The sequence below is a fragment of the Heteronotia binoei genome, chromosome 20, assembly GCF_032191835.1.
Source record: "Heteronotia binoei isolate CCM8104 ecotype False Entrance Well chromosome 20, APGP_CSIRO_Hbin_v1, whole genome shotgun sequence".
In the NCBI taxonomy this organism is placed as follows: domain Eukaryota; kingdom Metazoa; phylum Chordata; class Lepidosauria; order Squamata; family Gekkonidae; genus Heteronotia; species Heteronotia binoei.
Genome location: NC_083242.1, coordinates 30092265 through 30104590, shown reverse-complemented (window position 1 = coordinate 30104590; position 12326 = coordinate 30092265). Strand labels below are relative to the sequence as shown.

The following is a 12326-nucleotide window of genomic DNA, read 5'->3' as shown; positions in this document are numbered from 1 at the left end:
CGGCACGCTCACAAGCAAGACGCTCCCTGAGCCCTGAGTTCTGAGAGGATTCTGGCCCTTCTAAGAGCAAGGATGCTTGAGTGGTAACAGGATCCTGGCTGCCTCCCTGAGCCAGCAATTAGCCCAAACGGGCAACAGCCAGCAGAGGGCTATATAGCTGTGGGCTTTGGGAGGAAGCTTTGTGGAAGCAACTAGTCATCTCCCTGACATTCTAGCATCCACTCCGGCTTGACTTTGGTTCCTGACTCCCTGACTTTGGCTTTGGACTTCTGGACTCCCTGACCTCGGCTTCTGGACCTCAGACCTGCGATACTTCTACAGTGATTCGGATTTGGCGCCTCGGACCCTCCTGCTTACTGGCTACAGACCTCGGACTGCCTCTGGACTTTGCCTGACCCGGCCCCAGCCGTGACAGATTGCTTCCACCGACAAACACCCACTCCACAGGATGGATGCTGAAGCAAGTGAAACCACAGAACTACTGGCTGCGCTCCAAGCCCAGGTACAGCAGCTAACACAGGCAGTAGTGCACTTGCAGCAACAACCTGCGGCCAGTGCTCCAGCCAAGTGCCCAGTTCCCCCACCTGACAGATTTGGGGGTGCCGTGGAAGAATTTCCTGCCTTCCTAGCACAGTGTCGGCTGTACTTTGAACTGAGAGCACGGGACTTCCTCAATGACAAAACCAAGGTGTGTTTCGTCATCAGTCTGTTAAAGGGGCAGGCGGCCAAATGGGCCACACCCTTACTGGTCGCGTCCTCTCCCCTACTGACTGATTACCAGGGGTTTGAGGCCCACCTGTCTGCTGCTTTCTCAAACCCAGTCCAAGCAGCCACAGCTAACCGGAAGATCAGGGCACTGAAACAAGGCAACTCCTCGGTGGCTCAATATGCCACTGAATTCAAGCTCCTGACCCAGGACTTGGCGTGGAATGAGGCTGCCCAGATGGACCAGTTTACTGAGGGGTTGGCAGAGGAGGTCCTGGATGAACTGGCCAGGGTGGAGCAGCCACCCACGCTCCAAGAACTTATCACCCTCTGCCTCCGCATCGATGGCCGCCTGGAAAGTCGCCGCCAAGCCAAGACCAGAGGGCGCCAGCTCCCTGCGCCGTGCTACCTGGCTCCTCGCCCGTCCCCAGCTAGTACCAGCACCAAGGACGAGCCTATGCAGCTTGGAGCTGCTCGACCCCGCCTGACCCCAGAGGAAAAGACCAGACGCCGCACGCAGAATCTGTGCCTCTACTGCGGCACGGCAGGCCACTATGCCTCTGGCTGCCCTGCTAAGCATCGGATACCTGGACCTTCACTGCCACCGCCGCCAAAAGGGCAGCCCCAGGCGTAAGTGGACCCCCCAGCCTGGGGCGACTAGCTGGGTCCTCCGAACAGCGGGCTGATACCCCAGGGCCATTCCTGCTACCAGTCAAACTCCGTCTGCCTGACGAACGCTGGCTGTTCGTGTATGCCATGCTGGACTCGGGAGCGGCCCACTGTTTTATAGATGCCGCCTTTGTGAAGCAGCACCAGATCCCTGTGCAGACAAAAGGGATTCCGTCGCTGGTGGAGGCTATTGACGGGCGCCTCCTCCGTTCTGGCCCCGTCACCCAGGAGACCTGTCCCATCACCTTCCACGTCCAGCAGCACCAAGAACAGCTGCGGTTTGATGTCGCCCGCATGCCTCGCTTCCCGCTGATTCTAGGCCTTTCCTGGCTGAAGCTGCACAACCCCATCGTGGACTGGGCCCAGCAGGAACTACGCTTCCGAGACCCATGCCCCCATCTGACTCCTCCCACCACTCTAGCAGCTGGCATCCCGAGTGGTGGTCCTCAGCTCCCTCAGAAGTATGTGGACTTTGCTGATGTCTTTGAAGAGACAGGAGCTGATCAGCTTCCCCCTCACCGGCCCTACGACTGTGCCATTGATTTGGTACCTGGGGCACCACTCCCGGTGGGGCGTCTGTACCCAATGTCGGAGCCGGAGTTGGCAGCTCTGCGAGACTTCCTGGACAAGAACCTGAAACGCGGATTCATCCGACCCTCAACCTCTCCCCTATCTGCTCCAGTGCTCTTCGTGAAGAAGAAAAGTGGGGAGCTCCGGCTGTGCAATGACTACCGGGCCCTGAACAAGATCACCATCCGCGACCGGTACCCTCTACCACTGATCCCTGAACTCTTGGATCGCCTAAAGGGGGCCCAAATCTACACCAAGCTGGACCTCCGTGGAGCGTACAATTTGGTGCGCATACGGCCCGGAGACGAATGGAAGACCGCGTTTGGGACCCGATACGGGCAGTACGAGCACCTGGTAATGCCCTTCGGACTGACCAATGCCCCCGCTGTCTTCCAGAGGTTCATGAATGACATATTCCGGGACCTGCTCGACCGCTTCGCGATCATATACCTGGATGACATCCTAATTTACTCCCGCAATCCTGCCCAGCACGCCGAGCACGTCCGCCAGGTCCTGCAGCGCCTACGAGCCCATGGTCTCTACGCCAAGCTGGAGAAGTGCGACTTCGACCTGCGCTCCGTCGAGTTCCTTGGGCACATCGTGTCACCGCAGGGGATCCTCATGGACCCGAAAAAAGTAGAAGCGGTCCTGACCTGGCAGGCTCCTCAGAATCGCAAAGACCTGCAGCGGTTCCTCGGTTTTGCCAACTACTATCGGCAATTCATCCCGGCCTACGCATCCCTGACCACACCCCTGACTCAACTACTCCGCCCCAAAGAACCCTTCCACTGGTCCCCAGAGGCCGATAACGCCTTCTCCACCCTGAAGACTCGCTTTGCCACCGGGCCACTCCTGAGATACCCCGACCCCCAGCTTCCCTTTACGGTGGAAGCTGATGCCTCCAACGTGGCCCTGGGAGCAGTGCTGTCCCAGCGCGAGGAGCCGTCCCAGCCACTACAGCCCTGCGCCTATTACTCGCGGCAGCTCACTGCTGCAGAGAGGAACTATACCATCTGGGAGAGGGAGTTGCTCGCGATCAAGGCGGCGTTTGAGGTTTGGCGACATTACCTCGAAGGGGCTCGCCACCCTGTTCAAGTGCTCACCGATCACCGGAACTTGGAACACCTCCAGACCACCCGCCGTCTCAACCAGCGCCAGATCCGGTGGTCCCTATTCTTCTCTCGCTTCGACTTCCGGATCTCCTACATCCCCCATACCCAGAACCGGAAAGCAGACGCGCTCTCCCGGAAACCGGAATACGCCCCTGCCTCAACTGAGACCGCGCCCGCTGCTCCAATCCTGCCGCCCTCAGTATTTGCAGCCACCTCCACTTCACCAGCACTCGTGGAGGACATTCGGGCTAGCCAGGCCAATGATCCCTGGGTCCAGCAACACCTCCAGGCTCTCCAAGATGACCCAACAGGGGAGTTCACGACTCGAGGCGGCCTCTTGCTACACCGCGAACGCCTCTATGTGCCGCCCGGGCCCTTGCGGGCAGAAGTGCTACGCCTGACCCACGACTCGTTACCCGCCGGGCACTTTGGACAGCATAAGACCACCCACTTGCTGACAAGGGAATTCTGGTGGCCACGAGTTCGCGCTGATGTTGCCCGCTATGTCAGCTCCTGTGACGTCTGCCGACGGGCCAAAGACATCCCAGCCAAACCCTCAGGGTTGCTGCAGCCCTTGCCCACATCTTCAGGACCCTGGGATACCATCTCGATGGACTTCATCACGGAACTTCCACGCTCCAAAGGTCAGACTTGTATCTGGGTGGTCGTCGACCTATTTACCAAGATGGCCCACTTTGTTCCGTGCCCGAAACTCCCCACAGCTCAGGAGACGGCCCAGCTTTACCTGCAACACATCTTTCGTCTGCATGGACTCCCAGCCCATCTGATCTCCGATCGGGGCCCTCAGTTCTCCTCTCGGTTCTGGCAAGCCCTCCATTCCAGCCTGGGTACTCGAGTGCACCTGTCCTCGGCCTACCACCCACAGACAGATGGCCAGACAGAGCGCACCAATGCCACGCTAGAGCAATATCTCCGCTGTTACACCTGTTACCAGCAGGATGACTGGACCACTCTATTGCCCCTAGCGGAGTTTGCATACAACAACGCGGTCCATTCATCCACCCAAATGACCCCGTTTGCTGCAACCTACGGGTACCACCCTCGGTTCTTCCCAGCGATCCTACAACCCACGAATGTCCCCGCCGTCGGTGCCTACCTGCAAGAACTCCGTGCCAGCCAAGACTTGCTCCGAGAGCAGCTACAGCAAGCCAAGGAGGCATATAAACGGGCTGCGGACCGAAAGAGGCAAGAAGGCCCTCCAGTGCAGCCGGGGGATCAGGTGTGGCTCTCAACTCGCTACCTGCGCCGGCCTGGTCGGTCTCACAAGCTGGATGCACGGTTCATTGGACCCTACCCCGTCGTTGAACAAATAAACCCCGTCGCCTTCAGGCTCCAGTTGCCACCCCACCTCCGCATTCACCCCGTGTTTCATCGCTCCCTCCTTGTTCCGGCTGCACCCCCTGACCCAGCTCGGACTCCTTCCCCACCGCCGCCACCACCAGTGTTGGTGGATGACGAGGAAGAATATGAGGTGCGCCAGATCCTGGACTCCCGGTACCATCGTGGAGGCCTCCAGTACCTGGTGGACTGGGAGGGATACGGCCCAGAAGACCGGTCTTGGGAGCCCGAGGACAATCTTCATGCCCCGGACTTGGTGCACCAGTTCCACAACGACCACCCCGACCTTCCAGGTCCCTCGACGGAGGGGGGCCCTGGGGGGGGGGATAGTGTCATGGGTGCTGGGGACCCTTCAGAGGAAGTTGAGTCTGATGAGGAAACTGTGCCCCTGCCACCTGCACCAGTGCCCCTGCCTCCTGCTGGAGAAGATCCCAGCCCCCCTGCCTCGCCCTCTCGGGTGGCTCGTGTGCGTGACCGCCTCCGGCAGGACCTCAGGGATCGGAGGAGGGCGGCACGCTCACAAGCAAGATGCTCCCTGAGCCCTGAGTTCTGAGAGGATTCTGGCCCTTCTAAGAGCAAGGATGCTTGAGTGGTAACAGGATCCTGGCTGCCTCCCTGAGCCAGCAATTAGCCCAAACGGGCAACAGCCAGCAGAGGGCTATATAGCTGTGGGCTTTGGGAGGAAGCTTTGTGGAAGCAACTAGTCATCTCCCTGACATTCTAGCATCCACTCCGGCTTGACTTTGGTTCCTGACTCCCTGACTTTGGCTTTGGACTTCTGGACTCCCTGACCTCGGCTTCTGGACCTCAGACCTGCGATACTTCTACAGTGATTCGGATTTGGCGCCTCGGACCCTCCTGCTTACTGGCTACAGACCTCGGACTGCCTCTGGACTTTGCCTGACCCGGCCCCAGCCGTGACATAGGCCTAGTAGCCCCAACTTCTCACACTTATCTTCACACCCCTTCCAACTTTCCCAGCAATTAACACAGAACAATGGTCACATTCAACAGCCAGTTTCCTTATCACTTCCCTACCAGGAAGCCCCACCAAAAAATGGGCACATCCACAAACCAATTCCCCTTTCACCACACCCCCTCCAGCCTAGAAATAGCAGCTCTCCAGCAGCCCTGGCCTCACTCAATGCACAGCAGCCAAGAAGGTCAGAGCGCCTGCTCCGGCTGCAACGCCACTGAGGATGTTCTCCGCAGCTGAGAACGAAACGTCTGGAAGAAAAACTTTCTCCAGTAGAACACGGCACTTGAGCCCGAAAGATTCTACAAACCCTAATGATGTTACCAGCCGTGAAAACCTGAAATCTTTGATTCTCACACTTGGCTTGGCAAATGCATTTAAAGAGAGAAATATCTTCTCCGAGCCAGCCAATGGGGCGGCGGGGGCTTCGAGAGCGACACAGCATATGTGAAAGAGTCACATGTGGTTCCTGAGCCACAGTTCGGCCACCCCTGCTCCAGTACAAGGCGTTCTTCTTCTGAAAGATAACCAAAAGGGGTGTCGCAGCTTCAAGAGAGCTGTGCACACTCTTTCTGTATACAGTCCGCAGTTCCCTGCAAGCAGTCAGCATGCACTAATGGGCCAAGACCTGCTGAGTTACTCCGTACTCAGCTGAGCAGACGCCTGTGGCCATGGGAAGGACTCCTGGGATATCTCCCTGGCTCTGCAGTCTTCACTCAGTTCCTCTCTCTGCTTAACAAAGAGACGCTTCCGAGCACGCCCCTCGAGGAAGGTTAGAACATGCTCCACAGTCCATTTCCTTACAACAGAAGGAAATGCCTTGGGACCCATTCTATGCATATAAATTACCCCGCTGTCTCCTCAGGTATCTCTTGCATCTCCACCTTCTTCAGCGAGCAGGTCTTAATTTAGGGAAGGAAAGAGAGAGGAAGAAAGAAGATGGAGCACTCTGAGCCAGGAATCCTCGCGATTTTCTGAGCCTGCGCTCGGAATTCCGACATAGGGTCCATCCGCAATATGGCTGCCACAGGAGGCGGGCCCAATGTCAGGGAGCAAGGCAACGTATAGCCCTAACAAAAACACTTCAGCGTTTCAGGTAGAAGCTCAGGTTAACGGGATGCCTTTTCATCCGCACAGCCGATCAGAAGCCCCACTGGGCCAAACCCCCAGCTGGCCCCAACCACTTTCTAAAGGCCCGCGGTGAGCACCTAAAAAAGGGTTGGCAGGTGCCCGTGGGCACAAGGTTGGGAACCCTTGCTCAGAAGCGTTGAAGCGAACTCTCTTTGAAACAACACAAAATACCCGTAACTTGTAAACACTTCCCAAGTCCACAGGCCAGAACCAAATACAAACTCCACCAAAAGTATGGACCATCTTGACAACCAAAAGGCAGACAGGGGAGTTACAAGCGTATCAGCAAACAGAACATCTTCATATACGTTAGGAAAAGGTCAGGCCTACCCTAAAGATCAAGCAGTCTTCCTTGCGTTCAGCGTACATCGAAGTGATCCGGTACTGGCTCTCGCAAGTCATGTCGATCTGGTATCCCGTCAGGTTGTAATAAACTTTGCGGAACTCCTGAATCTTGGAATGGAAAACCTCCTTGAGGCGCTGGTTTATCTTCTTCTCACTCTCCAGTTTGGTCTTCAGTTCTGGAAAAGAGAAAAGGGTTTTGTTTTGTTTTTTTTTAAAGTTGTCTTCTCTATCAGTTACAAATCTCACATAAGAATGTACAAAGAGTCTTGCTGGGTCAGGCCAGTTTGGTGTAGTGGTTAAGTGAGCGGACTCTTATCTGGGAGAACCAGGTTTGATTCCCCACTCCTCCACTTGCACCTGCTGGAATGGCCTTGGGTTAGCCAGAGCTATCGCAGAGGTTGTCCTTGAAAGGGCAGCTACTGTGAGAGCCCTCTCAGCCCCACCCACCTCACAGGGTGTCTGTTGTGGGGGGAGAAGATAAAAGAGATTGTAAGCCGCTCTGAGTCTCTGATTCAGAGAGAAGAGTGGGGCATAAATCTGCAGTCTTCTTCCACTTCTTCTCAGCCCCACCCACCTCACAGGGTGTCTGTTGTGGGGGGAGAAGATAAAGGAGACTGCATTCCGCTCTGAGTCTCTGATTCAGAGAGAAGAGTGGGGCATAAATCTGCAGTCTTCTTCCACTTCTTCTCAGCCCCACCCATCTCACAAGGTGTCTGTTGTGGGGGGAGAAGATATAGGAGATTGTAAGCCGCTCTGAGTCTCTGATTCAGAGAGAAGAGTGGGGCATAAATCTGCAGTCTTCTTCCACTTCTTCTCAGCCCCACCCACCTCCCAGGGTGTCTGTTGTGGGGGGAGAAGATAAAGGAGATTGTAAGCCGCTCTGAGTCTCTGATTCAGAGAGAAGGGCGGGGTATAGATCCGCAATTCTTCTTCTTCAATAGTCAGATTCAGATTATTTATTACAGTACATAACCGATAAAAATAATTTAAGAAGCCGATCCATTTAAATCCGATGCACAAAGCACTCAAACATTTAGGCATCCTTGTTACAGTGGAATAAAATATTCAAAAAAAAAAAAAAAGAGAGCTTTGCAAAATTTCAAAATATACAAAAAAGGATAAAAATGGTCAAGTTCAAAGTCCCTCTTTTACAAAATCATCACAAATTCTCCTAGCAGCCTCCAGAAATCTGGCACAGTCATACGTAAATTGCAGATTAGATTCTTCTAAGAATATATTTCTAGTTTTGGAGCCTAAAAGGCCCTGGCATCTCTCTAGCAAAGGATGAATATATTTGGCACAGGCCACTAGTCCGTGTAGTCCAGCATCTCATCTCACACAGTGGACAACCAGTTTCTCTGGACCACCAACAAAAGGACACAGAGGCCGAGGCCTTCCTCATGTAAGAACACCAGAGGAGCCCTGCTGGATCAGACCAGTGGTCCATCTAGTCCAGCATCCTGTCTCACCCAGCAGCCAATCAATTCCTCTGGAGGGCCAACAACAGGGCAGAGAGGCCGAGGCCTTCCCCTGAGAAGAGCATCAGAAGAGCCCTGCTGGATCAGACCGGTGGTCCATCTAGTCCAGCATCCTGTCTCACCCAGCAGCCAATCAATTCCTCTGGAGGGCCAACAACAGGGCAGAGAGGCCGAGGCCTTCCCCTGATGCTGCCTCCTGGCTCTGGAATTCAGAGAATTAGTGCCTCTGAATGTGAAGGTTTCCCTCAGCCACCATGTCTGGTAGCCGTTGATAGACTTATCCTCCACGAATCTTTCTAATCCTCTTTCCAAGCACCTGAAACTTCAGAGTACACGCATAGGGTTGCACTGCGACCCCTTGGGTGGGTTTCGAGGTCTTTCCGCGGCATGCTAGAGTCACGGAAATGGCCACAGATTAAAATGGCGGCAAGGATGTCAAATCTGGCAATCTGCCGTTCCGAATCAGCTAATACGAGCCCAACGGGAATTGGAAGGGAGGTGGTCAAAATTTGCTGCTGTACTTCCTAGCATGGGCTTCAATCCAGCATCGGTTTTACCGCTACTGACTGTGCATTATCCAGACTTGAGCTGGCTGACGTTAGATTGGCGGGCGGGAGCTGCTCGGAGCACCTTGGCTCGGCTTGCAAAGCTAGGAACTCGCAGGGTTAGGCAGGGGAGAAATAACCCAGCGAAAGCCATAAAGGAAAAAGGGAGATTAGGAGGGGGCAGGAAGGAGAATCACCTGCTTAAAAAAAAAAAAAAAAGACACAAAAGAGGCAAACTCAGTCTTGAAGAAGACCACCCTCTTTCTTCCTTAGTGGGTTCCCGGAACCACCCCCCCCCCCACACACACACACTCCCCACCCCGGCCTGCAGCTGGTCAACTGTATTTAAATCATCGCTGGGGTGGCTGCCAGCATTGTGAATCCTTCAAGAGGCTACATACCAATTACCATGAATCCTTCACCCAAGGTGCTTTCTGAGTAATTAAACCACAATTTATCCCTCCATTAATTACAGAGACAGGCTTTTGTTAAATACACAATGGAAGATCCCGCATAAGTCAGCATGTTTTTATCAACACAGCAGTCCGGGATTAGCAGGGAGACATTTATTGCCGGAACACACGGGGGGGATCTTGTTCGTCAAAACCTCCCGTCTCTTCCCTCTTCCCTCCTCTCTCTGCAGCCACATCTTGCTTCCAGCCGCAAAGCTGGATAAAGAGACTGGCAGTGACTGACCAGGAGAGAAAAGATCAAGAGTACAGTACAACTACTAAGACTAACAACATTTCAATGAAACATTCGATGAAATTGCTGAGCAGGCAGGTTAGAACGGATAAAAGGAAGTTCTTCCCCACCCAAAGGGTGATTGACGCGTGGAATTCACCACCACAGGAGGTGGTGGCAGCTACAAGCGTACCGTACCAGCTTCAAGAGGGGATTGGATAAGCATATGGAGCAGAGGTCCATCAGTGGCTATTAGCCACAGGGTATAGATGGAACTCTCTTTCTGGGACAAGTGATGCTCTGTATTCTTGGTGCTTGGGGGAGCACAGTGGGAGGGCTTCTAGTGTCCTGGTCCCACTGATGGACCTCCTGATGGCACCTGGGTTTTTTGGCCACTGTGTGACACAGAGTGTTGGACTGGGTGGGCTATTGGCCTGACCCAACATGGCTTCTCTTATGTTCTTATGTGACACAGAGTGTTGGACTGGATGGGCTATTGGCCTGACCCAACATGGCTTCTCTTATGTTCTTATGTGACACAGAGTGTTGGACTGGATGGGCCATTGGCCTGATCCAACAGAGCTTCTCTTATGTTCTTATGTGACACAGAGTGTTGAACTGGATGGGCCATTGGCCTGATCCAACATGGCTTCTCTTATGTGACACAGAGTGTTGGACTGGATGGGCCATTGGCCTGACCCAACATGGCTTCTCTTATGTTCTTCTGTGACACAGAGTGTTGGACTGGATGGGCTATTGGCCTGACCCAACATGGCTTCTCTTATGTTCTTATGTGACACAGAGTGTTGGACTGGATGGGCCATTGGCCTGATCCAACAGAGCTTCTCTTATGTTCTTATGTGACACAGAGTGTTGAACTGGATGGGCCATTGGCCTGATCCAACAGGGCTTCTCTTATGTTCTTATGTGACACAGAGTGTTGGACTGGATGGGGCACTGGCCTGATCCAATATGGCTTCTCTTATGTTCTTATGTGACACAGAGTGTTGGACTGGATGGGCCATTGGCCTGATCCAACATGGCTTCTCTTATGTTCTTATGTGACACAAAGTGTTGGACTGGATGGGCCATTGGCCTGATCCAACATGGCTTCTCTTATGTTCTTATGTGACACAGAGTGTTGAACTGGATGGGCCATTGGCCTGATCCAACAGAGCTTCTCTTATGTTCTCATGTGACACAGAGTGTTGAACTGGATGGGCCATTGGCCTGATCCAACAGGGCTTCTCTTATGTTCTTATGTGACACAGAGTGTTGGACTGGATGGGCCACTGGCCTGATCCAACATGGCTTCTCTTATGTTCTTATGTGACATAGAGTGTTGGACTGGAGGGGTCATTGGCCTGATCCAACATGGCTTCTCTTATGTTCTTATGTGACACAGAGTGTTGGACTGGATGGGCCACTGGCCTGATCCAACATGGCTTCTCTTATGTTCTTATGTGAAACAGTGTTGGACTGGATGGGCTATTGGCCTGACCCAACATGGCTTCTCTTATTTGTGGCAGTATATGAACTCTTGTTAGTCACCACTCACTGCTTCTAATACAGCTAGAACATGAGCCCATCTGTTCTTATATCATGGAGAATGAAGTGATCTCAGATGCCAAATGACAACAGAAGTCAGAGGTGTCAAACTCATTTGTTAGGAGGGCCGGATTTGACATAAATGAGACCTTGTCGGGCCGAGGCAGGCTGTGTCGGGTCAGACTATGTGTATACCTATTTAAGACTAGATAGCAGAGATATAAACTTTTAAAAGGACACAAACAGAACTAAAGATTTAAAAAAAACAACTACAAATGTGCTTAAAACATTAGCACTTGTTGGTCTTAAAGGTGCTTTTTTGTATTTCTCCCATGGGATTCAGGAAACTGGGCAAAGGAAACTCTGGATCTTTCCTTCCCTCCTCAGGGGACCAGGAGAGGAGGAGCCTCAACCAGTGGAGAAAATTGAGGTTTTGCTCTTTAGCTCCTGTGAGATTGAGCAAGCTTTGCGAAGCAAGCTGAGATGCAGAAGGAAACAGGAGAGAGGGAGAAGGAAGCAGATAAGACATGATTCGGCCCCTTGTCACCTGGCAGGTATGATTAGACTGGGTGTGATATGCAGAGGGGGAGCAAGCGTGGTGAAATCAGCCTTGGTAATGAGACAGGAAACCTAAGTCTCGGTTCAGGCCAGGAGGATGCATTGTCTTGAGTTTCATTATTAGTCACAATTCAGGATTCTTTGCTATCCTAAAAGTGGCTCCGTGGAAGCTGTCAATTGGCTATTCCTCCAAGGGTCTTGCTCCCCTCTGTGTGAAATCCCTGTACCGATCAGGTGGTGGGAGGGAATACTAGAGAATAAAAGAAAAGCCCCAAGGAGGGCTGAGTGGAAATGGGGCCTGTAGGCCAGAGCGGGCACATTCTGCTGCAGAAACAGGATCAGGGATGCCAGCCAAAGCCCACGAGAGTTGCTGAAATGATGACAACTTTCCCCATCTAGAACACAAGAGGGGCCATGTTGAATCAGGCCAGTGGCCCACACAGACCAACACTCTGTGTCACACAGTGGCCAAAACCCAGGCGCCATCATGAGATCCACCAGTAGGGTCAGAACTCCAGAAATCCTTTCACTGTTGCCTCCCATGCACCAAGAAGACAGAGCATCCCTGCCCCAGACATAAGAACAGAAGAGAAGCCATGTTGGATCAGGCCAATGGCCCATCCAGTCCAACACTCTGTGTCACATA

General features: G+C 53.4%; 1 protein-coding gene across 1 annotated transcript in view; it reads right to left on the bottom strand.

Annotated features, from left to right (window-relative positions):
• Nucleotides 1-12326, bottom strand: part of MAD1L1 (mitotic arrest deficient 1 like 1) — a 600356-nt gene that overhangs the window by 299312 nt on the left and 288718 nt on the right. The window contains exon 5 of the mRNA XM_060260565.1: nucleotides 6853-7043. Within this exon, the coding sequence (XP_060116548.1) occupies nucleotides 6853-7043 (191 nt within the window). The remainder of the gene's footprint in view (nucleotides 1-6852; nucleotides 7044-12326) is intronic.